This window comes from Neolamprologus brichardi, chromosome 5 (genome assembly GCF_056152115.1).
Source record: "Neolamprologus brichardi isolate AB-2024 chromosome 5, ASM5615211v1, whole genome shotgun sequence".
Lineage (NCBI taxonomy): Eukaryota > Metazoa > Chordata > Actinopteri > Cichliformes > Cichlidae > Neolamprologus > Neolamprologus brichardi.
The window spans coordinates 24969858-24987706 of NC_142108.1; the positions used below are offsets into that span (position 1 = coordinate 24969858).

The following is a 17849-nucleotide window of genomic DNA, read 5'->3' on the forward strand; positions in this document are numbered from 1 at the left end:
CCAGGACAACATTTCCATGCTGCATTCATGCTTCAGATACATTCACACACATTGATAAGTGATAATGATCTCATCATTATTGTATTTCAAATGCATTAATGTATTTTAGTCACACTTTAGTTTTTGTTGTATTCTTTTTAGATTATGATTTAGTGTGCTAGGTTACGCTTAATGTTTTGGCTGCTGTAACACAGAAATTTACCAACTTTATTTATCCCAAAAATTGGTATCATATTTTACCATATTTTATGTATAACTGTATACCATGCTCACTTTTCTGTACTCGGCACCTTTAATACTGCTGTACATTATTCCAAATTAGATTTCTAAATGATCATTTTAAAAGAAAGACAACTGATATTTATAGATTTTGGTGTAACTCCTTTAACTTCAGTAAAGAACAAGAATTCTTCCTCTAATGCTGCGTGTTAGTGAGGTCGCCAACATGACTGTTATATGCTCTGCTGTTTTATTTGACAGATTCTTTCAGAATCTGATCAGTGTTTGTGTTTCTAATCTTCTGTCCCATTGTGCTACTTGTCTTCCTCTGAGGATGCAGTGGATGAAGGACCCTTAGATGAGGAAGAGCCATGCTGGGAGTCATGGTACTGCTGCGAGTACGTGTTGTTAGTTTGATCCACAGAAGATGTTTGATGGGATGCAGCTGGAGTGAAGGATATTAAAGCAAAAATAAGCATATGAATAAATGACACTTAATATGTGGAAATATAATAACAGCTGAGTTTTTGATTTATGTAATTTGGATTTCATACAAACTTTTGAAATGTCTTTTTTTCTCATGTTGACCAGGAGCAGTCACCTGGAACCACTGCTGCAGTCTGTTATGAAGAGGATTCACAGCTGCATGAGAGAACAATCTGGATCAGTCTTCAGTCAAAATTAGTTTCTTATCTGAAGCATTTCGGTATGTATTTCCAGATTAGTCCAAGCTGTAAAATCTGCAGTTCCCTTTAGTTACAGGAGGTGGCGATGCTTCCACACTGTCAATAAGGAACAACTAAAACTCTGGAAGAAATTAATCAGTATTTGTACTACCCCAAATCACAGATTTGATTCAGTCTGACTTAATTCACTGCATGCCAGTTCAAATGACTCTGCAAGTCCTTTTAATACTTGCAGTTCAAACCTATTTCAGGACTATTGAAGCCATTTTGGGGTTTCAGCTCAACTTTGTGACACATTTTAGTTTGTGTTATTCAGATGACTAAACATATATTCCTGACTTTTTAAACTTAATTATCATTTTTTAAAATGTATTTATATTTCTGGACTACATATTAACTACTTATGACAATGAAAAAGTGAAGTGAATTTGGTAACACTTACCTCTTTGAGGATGAGAAGTGGATGTTGAAGCTTCTGGGTGTGATCCAGATCCTTCTCTAAGGTTCTTCTGAGGTTCTAATCCAACTTCCTTCTTGAATTCTCCTCCAGTTTGTGATTCAACGTCCTCTGGGGATTCTCCTCCAGATGCTAGTCCTGCATTCCCCTGGAGAAACACTCTGTCCAGCAGGTGGTCCAGCAGCTGGTCTGCATGGTCGGGCTTGGTTCTGACAGTCAGTTTACGACTAGGTTGGTCTGCTGAGATCTGCATCTCGGTGATGTTTCTGAGGAATCAGATCCAACCGATTTTTTACACCTAATGAGATGATCAATATTTGTGGTCTCTACATTGTTGTAGCTATATTCCCTAAGGTCTGAATTAGAGAATTTGTTTCATCTTGGAAAAAGAAACACAAGAACTAGCTCTGTCCTCTGGATCCATCCAATCAGACTATACTAGTTTAAAAAGCCCATTGAAGGGTAATTACACCTTCATATTCTCCTTGAATCCTGCCATCCAGTAAGAGGCTATTTAACACACAGCAAGGTCAGTGGATATGGGAAAGACTAATCACTGCTCAAAGTTACTTTTAGGCTCCTTTTTTTCCACTGAACAGACAGCCAGACCTTTATGGCCCCTTGAGTCAGTTCCACGTTGGTATCTGTAATGTAACAGATTTTTGTAATTTGGACTATATTATCCAGTAATACCAACAGTAAGATACTATAAAAAAGGTTATAAAACATTCACTGTAAATGGAAAATCATTTTGAGAAAACATGGGCTCACTAACTTCACTACTTTCATTCATTTTTACGCTAGTAAACCAGCCTGGGAAAAACTGACCAACAGCAGAGGAGATTTCCTTTAAAAGTCATAATTTTAACCTAAGATATCATTTAACCAAATACTTAAATCTATTTAATATCCATCCATTCGATATACTGGCATTATCCTGTAGAGGGCTGCTGTAAGCTGGAGCCTACCCCATCTGATGAAAGGTTTGCCTGAGACCTGAGCAGATCACCAGTTAGGCTAACACATAGAACGAGACAGTCTCAGTTTAGATTCCTCAACTGTGGGAGGAAACCACTGCACCACCTCAACAAGTCTTGAAGTGTCTACACATCTCCAGTATGCAAGCCAAAGACTGACGTCACCAGACTGGTCATGCTTGGGTCAACCATTACATCTGCTGAATTAATGTCAGGCTGCCCTACTTACCAGGACTATTCATTTTCTGACTAAGGCTCGGCCTCAGTGTGAGCACTGAAGGGATAAATGCTGCCTGCAATGTCACATGTTATTGAATTTAAGGCAGACACACAGATCCAAACAAATCCTCACCATTTGTGCAATCCAGTTTCAATACAAGGACCTGGGTATTCTTAGAAATAACAAGTGATCATAATCAAAGCTGAAATTATAATTTGGTCTAAGTAACAGTATTTTCATACAACAGCTCTTGTGTTGGAACTGCAGTAGGTGGGACATAGGCTCAACTGTGACACACGAATCATGTCGATAGCCATATGTACTACAAAGGGATGTCTTTGAGTGCCATGTCAAGTTTCAAGTCAAAGTGTCACAACAATGGCTGTTTTTATTCTTTTACCTGGCTAAATTTCCTGTTTGCCACCTCAGTTATAAGCAGTCACATACTTTGGGTCTAACAGAGATGTATGAATCTTATTTACACTGTAATACTCCTATGACTCCTGTTTAGAGCTAGCTGCACCATTGCAAGAAATGCACAAACTGGGAATTAAGTCAGCCAGTGTTGTGGTTTTAATGCTTAGCATGGTAGTTGTAATATTACATACAAAGACTCCAGTGTCTTGTGTATCTATTATTGTAGGATCTACTGTACAACATAAAGCGCCTTGAGGCGACTGTTGTTGTGATTTGGTGCTATATAAATAATATTGGATTGAATTGAATTGTGCCTTGTCAAAAATAGGAGAGCGAGTTTGGCTAATCTGAAATGTCAAAATCAATGCCAAAGTTGTATCAAAGCAGTTTGTACAAACATATGTTCTTGCAAAAAGAACCACGCTAAAAACACCAGAGATTATTGATAATTGAAGGTTTAAAGTGACTTCTAAAATAAACATAGAAGAATAGTAGTTCAGTGTAAATCTAAATAACTCTGAATTGCAGAATTGAGCGGCTGATTTTTATGAGGCAGCTGCTTTTACCTGTTTCTGATTTGTTTGAGGATGCAACAGAGCAGCAAGAGCTCAATCACAGCCAGCACTAGAGCTGCCAGGGATAAACAGAAGACTTCGTAGGTCACCTGCTCAGGCACTGTCATGGCGATATTTGGAAAGCAGGCAGCAGCAATGTGATGCAGATCTCCACACTAAACAACAGTTTGAGAGGTAGAAAAGGTAGAAAAACACTGAACATGAACATTTTTTTTAGATCTTTAATTCTTAGGACTAAATGTAAAAAGCCCTCAAATCAGAAAGCTCTACAATTTTTCATGACATGTGACGACACTTTATCTGGTGATGAAGATCATCTGATTCACCTGAAGGCCTTATGTTAGGGTGTTTTGGTAAAAAGATTTATTCTATTTAAGGAATCTATGCCCTAAATTACTTTTTTATGGGAATAATGTTTTTCTTTCTTTCTTCTTTAAAGCTATCAATTTCATCCTCATGAGAAAATGTATAAAATTTTAATGGTGACAAAAGCAGCAATGTGACTGAAAAGAAAGCAAAGACACATTGAAAAACATACAAAGATGCTTCAGTCACAGGCAGCATTAAGAGGGGAGACACACTTTACAGTCTTAGTTCACTAGCCACTAATAGCCTGTAGTTGTTTTTATGAACAATGCACGCTTCTACACTTGTAATCTATTTAAAATAAATGTATTATCACATGTACACATATCAGTCACTGCTGTAAAGCATTTTCTGCTAATCTGTTTACGTACCGATGTCCGTTGTTGGTATTCTGCAACTGTAGTTTTTTCTGTTGCTTAGAAATGATCAGAAATTTTTAAAACTGTGCCATTCTTAGAAAGTTGAAAGTAAACATTCTGTTTGAATTCCCCAGGCCAGAACTCATCTGATAGTCATGGTTAGTGACAATGATAATCTGCACATGGCTAATGTGAAAACATGAAAAATAAACATGACTCCGAGGCATACTGCAGGCTCCACGTGTTAATGTTTGCACATTTTTGGAGCACTTGTTGTAGTTTTTGGCTTTTGTTTTTATTGCAATAAAAGAAGCTGTGATTTGGCTGAATTACACACACGGGTGTAGTTTATTAGTGCAGGTGTGAACATACAAATACCAAAACATCATAAATGAGAAACAGCTTTGTATCTTTATCCCAGTTTCATGAAAAGATTCACCAAATGAAAACTAAAACCAACTGACTCACAGCAGAGAATTGCTTGATGGCGAACTTGCATTCAAAATCTGTTAACCTCTTTCATAAACTATTCATAATCATAAAGTAACTTTTGTTTTCCTTTTTTTTTTTTTTTTTACATTGGTCTGTGTACTCCCTTTGACTAGTGTTCTTCTGGTTAAAATTATTAGAGCTTAAAGGGGAATGTATCTGGAGTGGTTTAGTCACATGTTTGGTCTGGAGTCATTGTTAAGCCATTCGAAGGAAGCAGGGCAGAAGGATTACTCAGCTGAAAACTCATGCTCCAGGCACGGTGTTTCGATTCAGTTATAAAGCCAGGGCTGAATTGGTGTGATGTGGGCCGAGTGTTGATACCTATTTTTACCCTTATTACAAAATGCCAAATACATGTAATGCATTAGAACCTGACCTTGCGTGTTATTTTGTCATCAGTTGTTGGTGAACTAGGCTTTGTGTGTTTTACAAGTAGTTTTGCTTTTTGTGAAATTGTTTTTTTATCTGTTTTTGGTTCACAATAATTATGGCCATAAAAGGATTCTGATATCATTAACAAATAGCTGTTTATTTTCTTAATGATTTCCAGGTTTACTGCACTTTATTACATATATATATATATATATATATATATATATATATTTATTAGGGGTGCAACGATACAACAAAATTCACGGTTCGGTTCGGTTCGATACTTTGGTGTCACGGTTCGATATTTTTTCGATACAAAAAAAATGTTCATGCCTTTTTATTAATTTGTCATTTATTAAATTTTCACGGCACATTCTGCACCACATCTCTGTGCGTTCATCATTTGTTTGAAGCCAGCTCACCTCCTGCAACCACTTTTCCGAGAATACGTGCTTCTTTTGTGGTTCGGACTCCTTCTGACATTTCTTTGGAGGTGGAGGAACATCACAGTAATTGCTTAAAGGAGCTTCTTCGACATCTTTAAGAGTTCTAAACAAATGTCTGTCCTCTTCCTTAAAATCTTATGTACGCAAACACGCGTTGCAACTTCTTATCTTGTGCGGGTTTTTATTTTGACAGCGAATGCGCACCTGCGGACCACTTATGTGCAGACCTGGTTATTTAGCTCGTCATATTGCAGCCACAGAAATTCTTTTGTCCATGAAACCATAAAGCTGCACTTTCTTTTTGCCTTATAGTCTGATTTGTCATAACCTTTCCGTTTTGTCACTTCTTCACCCTGACCTGTCTTATTTGGCTCAGCAGAACTAAAATATATATCCTGCTGCTTTTACACACGCACTAACATAACGCTCAGCGATTCTCTGCGCGATCAACCTCTCACATGTTTAAGCTGCAGGAGATTTCACTTGTCATGTTTGCATAGTAAGCTAACGATTGATAAGACGATGTCAGAGGAATTGGTGCGCAAATTATCATCACTCACCAATCAGTACTGTCGCTTTCTATACACAGTTCACGCGATTGCAAAGTGAAAGCAAAAAACAAGCGCAAATTCAAACGCGATTTCAGTATGTCACATATTGACAGTGGCCGATGCCAATGACATAATTACCCAGCTACATTTCCGAAAGAATGCAAAAGCATTGACATATATTTTTCCTTCCTACGATAGGCCGACGGGCAGGGCAGAGATAGATTTTGGTAGCCCGACTGGAAAAAAGCCCCAGGACGTCGGGCTAGCGATTTTGCGAGCCCTGTATCTGATTGAGGAATCACTCATCTTTGGAAAAGAGAGTTTATTATGGAGAAATGTCTCTTTCCAAAATAAAAGCTATACTATACGCTTCTTCTGGGCTATATTCTCAGCAGCATATTAAACATATCAGGTCCCCATAAGGAGAATCATGTGCTAACGGCTGTCTAAATGACTCGGGTAAAGTTTGTAGCATGCGTGCTTGTTTTTGTCTGCTTCCACTTGTCTTTGCACTAGGATGATGTCGGAGTAAATGTGCAGTCATATTGGTTGTGTTCCCACTAGTGCTGTCAGCGTTAATCTGAAATGACGTTAAGGTCACAACACGGCAAATCTCCGTTAACGAGCTACCGCGGATCGCCTCATGAGTGGGGCTGGAAGACGTCAACACATTAACGAGCTAACTGCGCTAACACACTAGTTCCCACCAATTGAGCATTGCTGGCACATCCAACATACTGTTTTACTTTTGTCCATGACACGCTTACCTTCAGGGTCATATGTCACATGAAAACCAAAATAGTTCCAAACGCCAGATCTGAATGAGGGTGGGGGAGGTTCAATTTGCCATGTTGCAACGAGCTTAACTTCTGTCTAGCTAGCTTGCCCTGCGCTCAGTGAATCTGTGTTCGACTACTCCGCCTAGGCTGCACTGTCGAGCGCAGATCCACTGAGCGCTCAACACAGACAGCATCGTCAGAAGGAAAGTTGATAAAATAAATTAAAAATGTTGTATCGTTCGATACATATGCGTACCAAACCGAAAGCACTGTATCGAACGGTTGGATATCGATACGAGTATCGTTGCGCCCCTAATATATATATATATATATATATATATATATATATATATATATATATATATATATATATATATATATATATATACACATATATGTATATATATATATATATATATATATATACACATATATGTATATATATATATATATATATATATATATATATATATAAAACTCTCTCCTTGTTGCAAAATATAAGTCCTGGTCTTAATGATCTTATGATCTTATTTCTGCAAAACTGGTTTCCAGTTTACTTCATTTCATTTAGAGCTGGGATGTCAAACATGAGGCCAAGGAGCCAGACTCCATTCTGTCCCACTGGTTGGCTTTGAAAGATGTGAAGCAGGGCATACATTTGGGACTTTTGTCTGTATTTCCATAACTTTTGCAGCTTTTTCTGCTAATAAAAACCTCCCCCGTGGCCATTTATAGTATACCAAAGTAATAAAGTAATAACATTAAATGACAGAAACATTCCTGTTTTTTCAATATCTGCTATAGTAATGTATGTGTTGTGTGGACCAGTTTTTCATTTAGCAGCAGCATTTCTTTATCATGTAGAAAGACATACTGTTGAAATTGAGCATCTTTGTCTTAAATTAATATATCTCAGGGATTAAATGTGTATTTAAACTTCTTTACGCTGAAAGGGGAGTTTCACTGATCTGGCCCTCTTGATGTGTCCGGTGGCCTGTCATGTAAAATATCCTTGATTTACAGGTTGATTACAGTAGCATCTATTGGACAATAGTGGAACTGCAGCTACCCAAACGAGCTAATCACAATAAGTAGGAAACAGAAAGCGTTAGATGTGGCAGTTTGTTTAATCCAATTAACATCAATCAGGAAATCCGTGACATACTTTACTAATACTTTACATTACATACAATTCTACAACAAAAATGTGCAAGATAATAATACAAAAAGAAAACTGTGTCTCATGTTTTTCATATTAAAGCACCTTCAAACACAGCGGTTATTGGTATATAAAGTTTTAGGATTTAAAGTCAAATATCATAAAAGAATACTTAAACTCTGATTTACCCTGATGGAGAATATTAGGCACCATGTTGATATAAATAAAGTTTAATTACAGCAAAACAAAACAGGGAGAAGTGCTAAAAATGTTGTGAATGCACTAGTGAAATATGTACACAATCTTCATGTGTTTTTGTGTGATTGTACGTTTTTCAGATAGATTTATTAATGTTGTCGTTGTTATTGATCTCCATCCTGTCGATCAGCTCAGTCACCAGCTGCTGCACGGTGTGAGAGCGCAGCCGGCCGATTTCCAAGACGCCCTCGTGGTTCACGCTTTCCGTGTCCTCGTAACTCTTCACCACCTGAAGCAAAATGAAATATCACAGAGTCTTTGTAACAGAGTTACTTTTGTAGCCTGCAGCTTTGCAAATGATCACAGTTATAGCTAATCAGTTTGTTGATCAATGACTCGGATGTGTATTACCTTGTTGGTGATCAAAGAGAGGCCAAAGACTCTCAGACCGCAGTGAGTTGCCACAACCACCTCAGGAGCTGTACTCATACCTAAAAAAAAAACCCCCAAAACAGACCAGGGGATGTTATTAAAACTAGTCATGAAACAACTGATGATAATACTGATGCTACAGCAACAAATTTTCCCACTCAACCCTATAAATAGAGAGCATTTTAGTTAACATGGCAGATAACAGGAGTGAGATTATCTGATTTTAGTGCAGTGGGATCAGGGAGGGAACTGATAAAAATTTAGTGATTCCGATTCTGTTATTATGTTGTGGATCAAATATTTGTGCATGTTTGTTGAGGTATTTCCCACCTTTGTTGTGATCAGTGTTGGAGTCGTTACTCAAAAAAATAATTATCACACATTACACATTACGTTACTTAGTTAGTGCTGGGAAGAAGTAATTCATTCTACAAACTCATTACTCGTTACTTTCATTTTACTCTGTAAAATAGCTGAAACACACTGTCTCATAATCACCATTTAACAATATACATGTGAGACTAAAACCCCACAAACCAACACAAATCCCTAATGAGGACACATATCTCTAAGATCTTTCTCTTAGTAGAATACAAAGCTGACCGCACAAAGCATGTATCGATATAGGTCACATCTTCTCACAAATACTTAACTAATACTGAGGGGAAAAAAAGCAATTTCATCAGTAAAGTCTAGAGCCACCAAACTCTGTGACCTGCCAAGAGTTTGGTGGCTCTGGCCTTAAAACTGTTATCTCCATTATCTAATGACTATCCTGTGAGCATACTGTCTTGATTGTAACTTGTTTATCTCCTCACCAAAGGCACAGTTTAAGGGCTGGCTACAGGAAAAAGTTCATAACATGCAATGAAAGGCCATGTAGGAAAATCAAGAGTGCTTCCAGTTGTTCCAAAGAGCTGATGTGGGTCATATTTATAATGGGCATAACAAGAGAGTGGTTGTAACAAATGCCACAACAGTTACCAGTGCAGAGAGTAGACTTCTGTGGTTTAGGGCAGCAGTCCCCAACCTTTTTTGCGCCACGGACCGGTTTATGCCCGACAATATTTTCATGGACTGGCCTTTAAGGTGTCACGGATAAATACAACAAAATAAAACTAGTACCGGTACCGAAAAAAAGAAGATTTATTCATAACACACGTGAAAAGACCCAGGAAAACCGAGTAAACGATAAAAACGATAACAAAAATAACGCTGAAAACCGATAAAAACCCTGAAAACTATACATTTCACACCTGAGCCTCGACTCTCGCGGCCCGGTACCAAACGACTCACGGTCCGGTACCGGTCCGAGGCCCGGGGGTTGGGGACCGCTGGTTTAGGGACTTGGCACTAAGCATAAATCGAGCATTAGGGGAGATTTACAGTCTAACACATGTAGGTGTTTTCTATTCACATCGGAAATGGTGATGTCTGATCTCACCAGGCATAAATGTAGGCAGAGCTCATAATGGGCTGGTCCTCACACCTGCAAGCAATTACTCCCCAGAGATTCATCATCCTGTTTACCAGTCACTTCTTAAGGCAGCAGCTGTCAGTCCTTCGTTGCTGGACTATTGTGCAACATTCGTTAGTGGAATTTTAGCTTTCGAAATATTTTGATTTATCTTCATGCTTTGTTTGGTATTGACAATTTGTCCTTGTATATAGATTCTCTGTGCCCCGTCCTGAGACCCAGTTCATGAGTGTGGCAGTTGCAGTGTGGCGTGTGCGTTTTCCGTGTGGAGTGAGCTGACTGGAAGCGAGCGTGTGGAGCCGTGTGCGAGAGTGAGGACCCCGTTCTCCTGTCTTTCCTCGTGGACCTCTGGATTCCCTGGATCCCCTCTTCCCCACCTGTATATAATGCACTCGGTGTCGTGTGAGTAAAGAACTGTTTATTGTGATTCATAGTCTGCGCTTGAGTCCGTCCTGCTCTCAGACATGCTGGGGCTTGTCTTGTTCTTGTGCACACTAGAGAACATAAACACTGTGTGTGATATAACAATGATGTGACAATATGACATTTTCATATTGTACAAGTTTATACCGGTATTATCGCAGTTGATATGACTCAGCCCTGACAAAAAGTGCCACTAGTTAAATAATAAATATAACAATGGTACCATTTTCTGAAGTTGTCTTTTTTCCTGTTCTCCACAGAATCAAAACTCATTCGTTTTGTGCAGAAGATGACTCTTTTTGATATTTAAAGATCTCATGGCTGTCCGTGCGGTGCTAACCTTAAGTAAAACTTTACATTTTTAGCTTTTCCATGAAAATGTGGCTTTACTGAACGTACCAACAGCGTCCACACCAAGCCGATGCAACAGTCTGGCCTCAGCAATGGTTTCAAAGTTGGGGCCACCCACCATGGCGTACACGCCTTCCTGCAGGACACTGGCTACACCCAGCTCTTTGGCGATCTCCATAGCAAGGCAACGTAGACCTTTGTCATAGCAACCAGACATGGCTGGGAAGCGAGGACCAAACCTGCGAACAAAAAATAATACGAAAATGGACTCGTTCTTGTATAGCACTTCACTACCTAAACCTCATTCAACCACTGACACCCATTCACACAAGCACTTTTTTCCACGCTTAAATGCTTTCTGTCTAACAGTCACACACATTCACATGCTGATAGTGGTCAGGCTAGGGCCTAAAACAAATTTCACAACAACAGTAAAGAGCAGTAGACACAAAAAGACCTTTAAAACAGTCGCAACAATACATAGCCATCCATGTAATTACTTGTCATCGTTTGGCCCACACAGCGGGTTCAGACCGACCAATCCGGGAAAGTTGATGTGGTCTTTGATGATCATGATGTCTCCAGTCTGGAAGCCATCGGCCAGTGAGCCAGCAGCATTTGTGACAATCAGGGTCTCCACTCCGAGCAGCTTGAAAACTCGAATGGGGAAGGTCGTCTGATGGACAGACAGGAAGTTGGAGCCTCAGTAATGAATTGACAAACACAGAAGCCTCCTGTGAAGCTGTAACTCGCACACAGGCCTCTAGCTTTTAGTGAGCTTCCTTGCAGATGGTCTAGTAATGGTGCCCAGGAGTGAAATGTGGTTATTGAAAAGCAGCTTAGACAGAGTTCCATTTACAGGAGTGTCGTTATTTTTAATATTACAAAAAAAGAGAGTGGGTGTGTGTGTATGTGTGTCTAGGTTATAGAGGGAAACAATGACACCATTGAACAGCTAAAAGGCTGCATGTGACCAAATCCATGCATGACTTGGGCTGGCGTCTCACATGCGGCTGTACACACACACACACACACACACACACACACACACACTCACACACACTCACACACACTCACACACACACACTACAAGTTCAGTCTCATGCTGCTAATTACAGTTACATGTGTGCATGACTAAGCTTTTTTAATCAGCTCACTATGAGTGTGTGTGTGTGTGCATGTGTAAGTGTGTATGTGTGTGTGTGTGCGCGCGCCTGGTGTATGTGAACCTTATTATGTGCAGTTTGTAAAAATTCTGTTTCTCTTTTCATAAGTTTTTTTTAAGAGTTTTATAATTTGTTGTTTGATCTTTGAGAAAATGTTAACTTATGAATTGTTGGTTTGGTTGGCTTGGTTCACACGTCTTCACAGAGCTGTCATGGGATTGGGGGAGTTTTGGGGTTTTGGTTTGAATCAGATTCATGAGGTCAGAAGGAAATGCATTATTTCAGTGAGGATCAGTGCATTTGCGTGCATGTACCTTGCAGAGAGAGTGTCCTTCATACATGTGGAAGCGACCCTGCATGCACACGCATGTCTTCCCCTTCAGTTCCCCAAAAACAAGCTGACCTGCATGACCCTGGACTGCAAACACAAAAACATACATACAGGAACTTCTGATGTAACTATGCTTCATATATATATTTCATATAGGCAGTTCATGCATTCTTTCCTTGTTCATATTAAAATGGTTTTAACCATTTAACTGCTTGTCTTGGTTAATTTTAGGATTTATTTTCTATAATTCAGCAGGTGAACTTACAAAAAGTTGCTGTTCGACAGTCTGACATTTGTAATCCCACATATCAATTTAATTAAAAAAAGAACCTATAAAACAATATAACATATTCTTAATATGTTATATTAAGAATATGATCAATGACCATTGATCAATGGCTAATTTGCATTTTAATGACCATGAAACTGACCTCACAGTGCATTCTTAGTCAGTGGTGCTAGTGTGAGTCATTATGCAAATGTAATGTTTATAAGACTGAAGAAGTCACTTGGATGAGTGAGGAGATGTTTCTCCCATAAAAATAAATTAACCTCCTAACACATATATTTCCACATATTTTAGTTAGTTTGTTTTGTTCAATATGTGCAAATAGTAACTTCAAACTGCCTTGAATCCCCTTTTAACGTGATTAATATTTAGAAGATATGGGAACCAGTTCTTTAAACAGAATAATGTAGCATATTTATCAGTCATTAACCTGAATATTCAGTGTACCTGTGCTCTGAGGGAAGCCTGGGATGTCAGCATAAGCAAAGGAGTCTTGACACTTCAATGTGTCAGCGAGCATGCCCAGTCCAGACCCACAGATGATTGCTACCTGGGGTCGGTGCTTTGTTTGGGACATCAGCCAGTCAGCTGTCTTCTGGTATTCGTCATGACTACAGACACAAAAAAGAAAGAATAAATATTACTTTGGAACATCATCATGATTCACCTCATCTTGCTTGTTTGAGTTGCTGTTGCTGTTTCCTCTCTGCTGGGATCTGTGTAGGCTCAATACATTTTGGATCAGGTCCATAACATAAAGCTTACTTTGGACTAGGTCTGGCCTTTTATGTTCATGTTTTGCAAGACCACTGCCTCACTATATAAAGTATTTAACAAATTACTTCAATGTTGAAGGGAAATAAAATATGGGTCACTAATAATAATGAAATTGGAGGGAATTATTTTCCAAGTTCACTGAAAGACCTAAAATGAGTTCAGTTTTTGGCCGCCTGTCCTGCACCTTTACTATTTCGGTTAACCCTGCTGCCCGGCAGCATTTTGAGTTATTGCAGGAAGCTGTTTTTTTTTTTAAACTCACTTCTCACCACTTTCTCAGTCCCCAACAACAGATGAAGTCAACTTGTGTAAAAACAGTTCGCACAGCAGATAAAAAGGCAGCTACGTCTCTCAGGGAAATATGCAGGCCACAAACAGAGACTGTTTGTATTTCTCAGATGGAGAAAAACATAACTCCAAGTGACTGACATTAGGCAACTGTTTGCCAACAATTTCACAATATTTCTTGAGAGCTTAAAAAGAAGACAACCTGACGTCTTTAGGTTTTTGAAGATCTTTTGCCTCTCATCAAAGCGGCTTCTATCATTACCTGGAAGACTTAGAACCTACACAGACTTCACAATATGTAAATTTTCAGTTCACAACAAGTTTTAATCAAAATAAAGAAAACAAATGAACAAAAACAAAATCACTTTTGGGCCTTTTCTCATATAGATATAAACAACAGAGGATGCTCCAGTTTGAAATAATGAAGTCAGCATATATGCAAGTTAGCTTTTTGAGGGAGGAGAACTGCAACATTTCACAGATTAACATAAATAAGGATAATCTTTGAACTGTGAATCATGCACATTTCCAGAAAAAGAAACAAGGATTTGTAAATGAGTATAATAGGTCACCTTTATAGAAATATTTCAGCGAAAACTTAAGTATGAAAAACGCAGATCTTTAAAAGGATGTAAAAGATGTTTTGAATCATTCAGTTTGGGTGGACAGTCAGGTTAAACACTTTGTAAATAAATATTTTATTTATCTCAAAATTGGGAACATTTATTTGTTACAGCAGCCAAAGGATGAGAAAGAAAATGGATTGAAAAGATTATGAAAATGACCAAAAGAAAGAACTCAGTTATGAATGAAGAGCTCAATAAATCACATAAGATAAAATGAAGAACTTGAACACTATTGTGGTATGAGCTGGTACAGATTTTCCATCTTTGTGACTGATGTTAGACAAAGTGTTAGGTGGTCAACTTCCATTAATTATCCATAGCCATTATCCAAAGCTGCAGTCTTTTGAAAGACCTCTGTGTCAGATGAAGGAGGAATTTAAAACACTCCAGCAGCAGTTCAATTAAATTCGCTTGAGAAAAAAAAGTAAGATTTAAAAAGCTCACCAAGGACAGCCAATGAAAATTAAGCTACATCTTTGCTGTCTTTTAATCTTTATTTCTTAATGTACACTTTACCTGTTAAATAAATCAGTAAAGGACCTTAAAAATATATTTAAAATAACTTATTATTTCTCCATAGACTTGATCCTTTCAACTCTTCTTCTCTCTTCAATTTTAAGGCTGTAGTATTGTGTGTGTGTGTATTTTTTTTTTTAAATAAATGACTCAATATTCACTAAACTAAATGACTATGAATTGTGTAACAACAGACATGTTACCAGGTCTACCAAGTTGTAGCTCATGAGCCTAATAAGATGCTCAAAGTTGATTAACAGCTAAGCATGCTGAAAAATATAATACCTTTTCTCTTTGATTTTCTTCACATAAATCAGTGAAAATGTACATTTACATTTCAGGTCTCAGAAAATCACAAACATACAATAACACAACACTGTCCTCACACAAAAAGTTTAGAAACCACGACTTAGTTACCTAATGGCACTGTATCAAGAAAAAGACAATATTATTACCTATAATACACAACAAAAAAAGTTTCTTACCTGATGTGCTCTTTGCTGTGCATGATGGAGCAGCCTCCGTTACTGTTAGTTTGTGTGTTTGTGTGTCTGTGTGTGTATGTGTATGTGCGTGTGTGTGTGGGACAAAGAGACGGTGCGAGTGCAGCCGGTTGATGCCGACCAGCCTACATATTCACATGGTCACATGCTCCTGATTGGTAGTAGCAGCCAATTGCAGCCGTGTTGTAGTAGTGAATGTGTGTGTGGATACGCAAATTATTTTTTGTTTGTTACACAAGCAGACCCCCCCCCCCCCCCCCCCCCTTCTGAAGTCAGCTGTTTCACATTAGAGTTACTGTAATTCCTGATGTTCCATCTTACACAGTAGTGACTGTTGTGACTCCTTTGAACATACTCACGCTTTAAGATGTTTGCACAGTATGCAAACAAATGGCTAATACATTATGTATACAAACAATAATAGTATTTATAGCACTGGTATTATAAAGTGCTGCTAAGAGGCTGGACATTCATTCCAGCTGCTTTCCACTCAAGACAACAACCCTGTCATTACTATGACATAGAGGTGTGTTTTAAACTACATCCCTATGCAACATTATTGAGTCACCCCTAATACTTCATAGTTTGATTCCTAAGAACCAGAATTATTGCAAATTTCTAAATTGGTCTTAAATGTTGGTTCTTCAGCCTTTCTAAAGGTGTTTAAAGTTTTTTGTTTGGCAATTGGCGGATTTTGGTTCATTTTTTTACTCCATTTTGAGTTTTGTTTGCCTATTTTCAGATGAATGTTTTATTTTTCATTCAAAAAGAACTCAAGGGATAAACCAGTGTTGTGTCTACACATAACAGAAAATTTACCAAAGAACCAATTTTAAATGGTTCTTTAGGCACTTTGTTACTAGCAGCTTGTCACAAAAACACATCATTTGTTCCCATTTCTGTAGTAGAATCTATTTTAAAAAAAGCCAAAGATAGCAAAGATAAATAGTTTTGCACCAACAATGTGGTTATTAAAAACTTTCAAGCATGTTAAAACTGCCCGTTACTTTGTTTTTGCCTTACCTCCCTGCATTCATTGGCCATGTCTAAAAAATCATCTTCAAGAAATTGCTCTAAAACTGTATCCTAGAAAGTTGAGCTTTCTAACAAGTGTTTCATGATATAAAAGGGTTTGGGTTCTTTAAACCCAAACATGAAAGAATCATATGTTCTAATGTTAGGTCAAATTTGCCAAAATAACTTCACCTATCAGATCCTCAGATACTCTGTCCAAGCTGCAAACTCTGGGACTAAAGAAAACTAACCCAAAGGTGTAGCCACAAACTGCAGTTGCTCTAATAGCCAGTAGACTCCCGTGCTAAAAAAAAATCGAACTTCAGCTATGAAATTCACATTTTTACAGTCTTGTAGAAAAAAACACATCAAGCATCCATAAATTTAAAAGCCTTTAAGAAGGACTAACTATTTTTTGGCTGCTATAATAGACAAGCATGCTGACATCGTCTCTTGGTTCCCTTTCGGAGCATTTTTAATGGAATTATCAGGCTAATAAAATGGTTTTCTGTGTGGAATTATCTACTTTGAGATTTTCTTTCATAGCACATAACATGCAGCTGAATTTTAGGTAATTTTCTAAAGGCTGGATTAGCAAGCTGATATATTTTTTTATCAATAGAAAAATGTATACTCTTCTTATTTAAGTCTTCCAGCATTAAAATCATGAACATAATGAATTAAATACCGAAAGATGGTATTCATGTGATTCACTGAAAATTGCTTACCTGGTATATGCCAGCAATGTTTTTTAGCATTTAGGCTGTTAACCCAGTACACGAGCACTTCAGTGTTTTCCCATCCAAAATCTTTCGTTTGTGCTGCTATCCCAAGGGTAAAATCCACCTTTCATAGAGACAGGATCAATTAGGAAGCTAATTAAGCTACATAGTTCATAGACAGGTTAGTTACCACAGGTCAGAGAGCAATAATTCTCTTATCTGTTTAATTATAGGAGGTATTCCCATTACATTTGGGATGTGGTGTCTCTAAGAAACTCCTGAAATATAGTCACTATCAGTGTTGGTCAAGTTACTTGAAAAAAGTAATCAGTAACTAATTACTGATTACTTCCCCAAAAAAGTAATCCCGTTACTTTACTGATTACTTATTTTCAAAAGTAATTAATTACTTAGTTACTTAGTTACTTTTTAAAAACACGATTTACAACCTGAATAGGTGATAAAGCGATAGATTTTTCAACCCAATTCTACTTTTTCTGCATAATCCATCATACAAAATGTAATCAAATGGAAAAGTCTCTTTTTAAAACTTATGCATCAAGCAAAAATTAAATTATATGCACCATTCTCTGACTTGAAGAAATTAGTTTAACATTTTAACCTATTTTCTGCACATTCCAGCACATAAAATAAAATATTT

At 37.8% G+C, this 17849-nt stretch overlaps 2 protein-coding genes across 2 annotated transcripts; both read right to left on the minus strand.

Moving 5' to 3' along the window:
* Positions 1-450: 450 nt before the first annotated feature.
* LOC102789760 (uncharacterized) lies at positions 451-4363 on the minus strand. The gene is made up of 5 exons (XM_006782939.3): positions 4289-4363; positions 3543-3706; positions 1348-1628; positions 778-861; positions 451-664 (listed from the first exon to the last, which is right to left on the minus strand). The coding sequence occupies exons 2-5, from the start codon at positions 3656-3658 to the stop codon at positions 534-536; spliced, it is 612 nt and encodes a 203-aa protein (XP_006783002.2). The 5' UTR covers positions 3659-3706; positions 4289-4363; the 3' UTR covers positions 451-533.
* Positions 4364-8036: 3673 nt separating this feature from the next.
* pnp4a (purine nucleoside phosphorylase 4a) lies at positions 8037-15559 on the minus strand. The gene is made up of 7 exons (XM_006782938.2): positions 15435-15559; positions 13190-13353; positions 12437-12540; positions 11457-11632; positions 11005-11195; positions 8685-8764; positions 8037-8562 (listed from the first exon to the last, which is right to left on the minus strand). The coding sequence occupies exons 1-7, from the start codon at positions 15455-15457 to the stop codon at positions 8410-8412; spliced, it is 891 nt and encodes a 296-aa protein (XP_006783001.1). The 5' UTR covers positions 15458-15559; the 3' UTR covers positions 8037-8409.
* Between the last annotated feature and the right edge of the window lie 2290 nt (positions 15560-17849).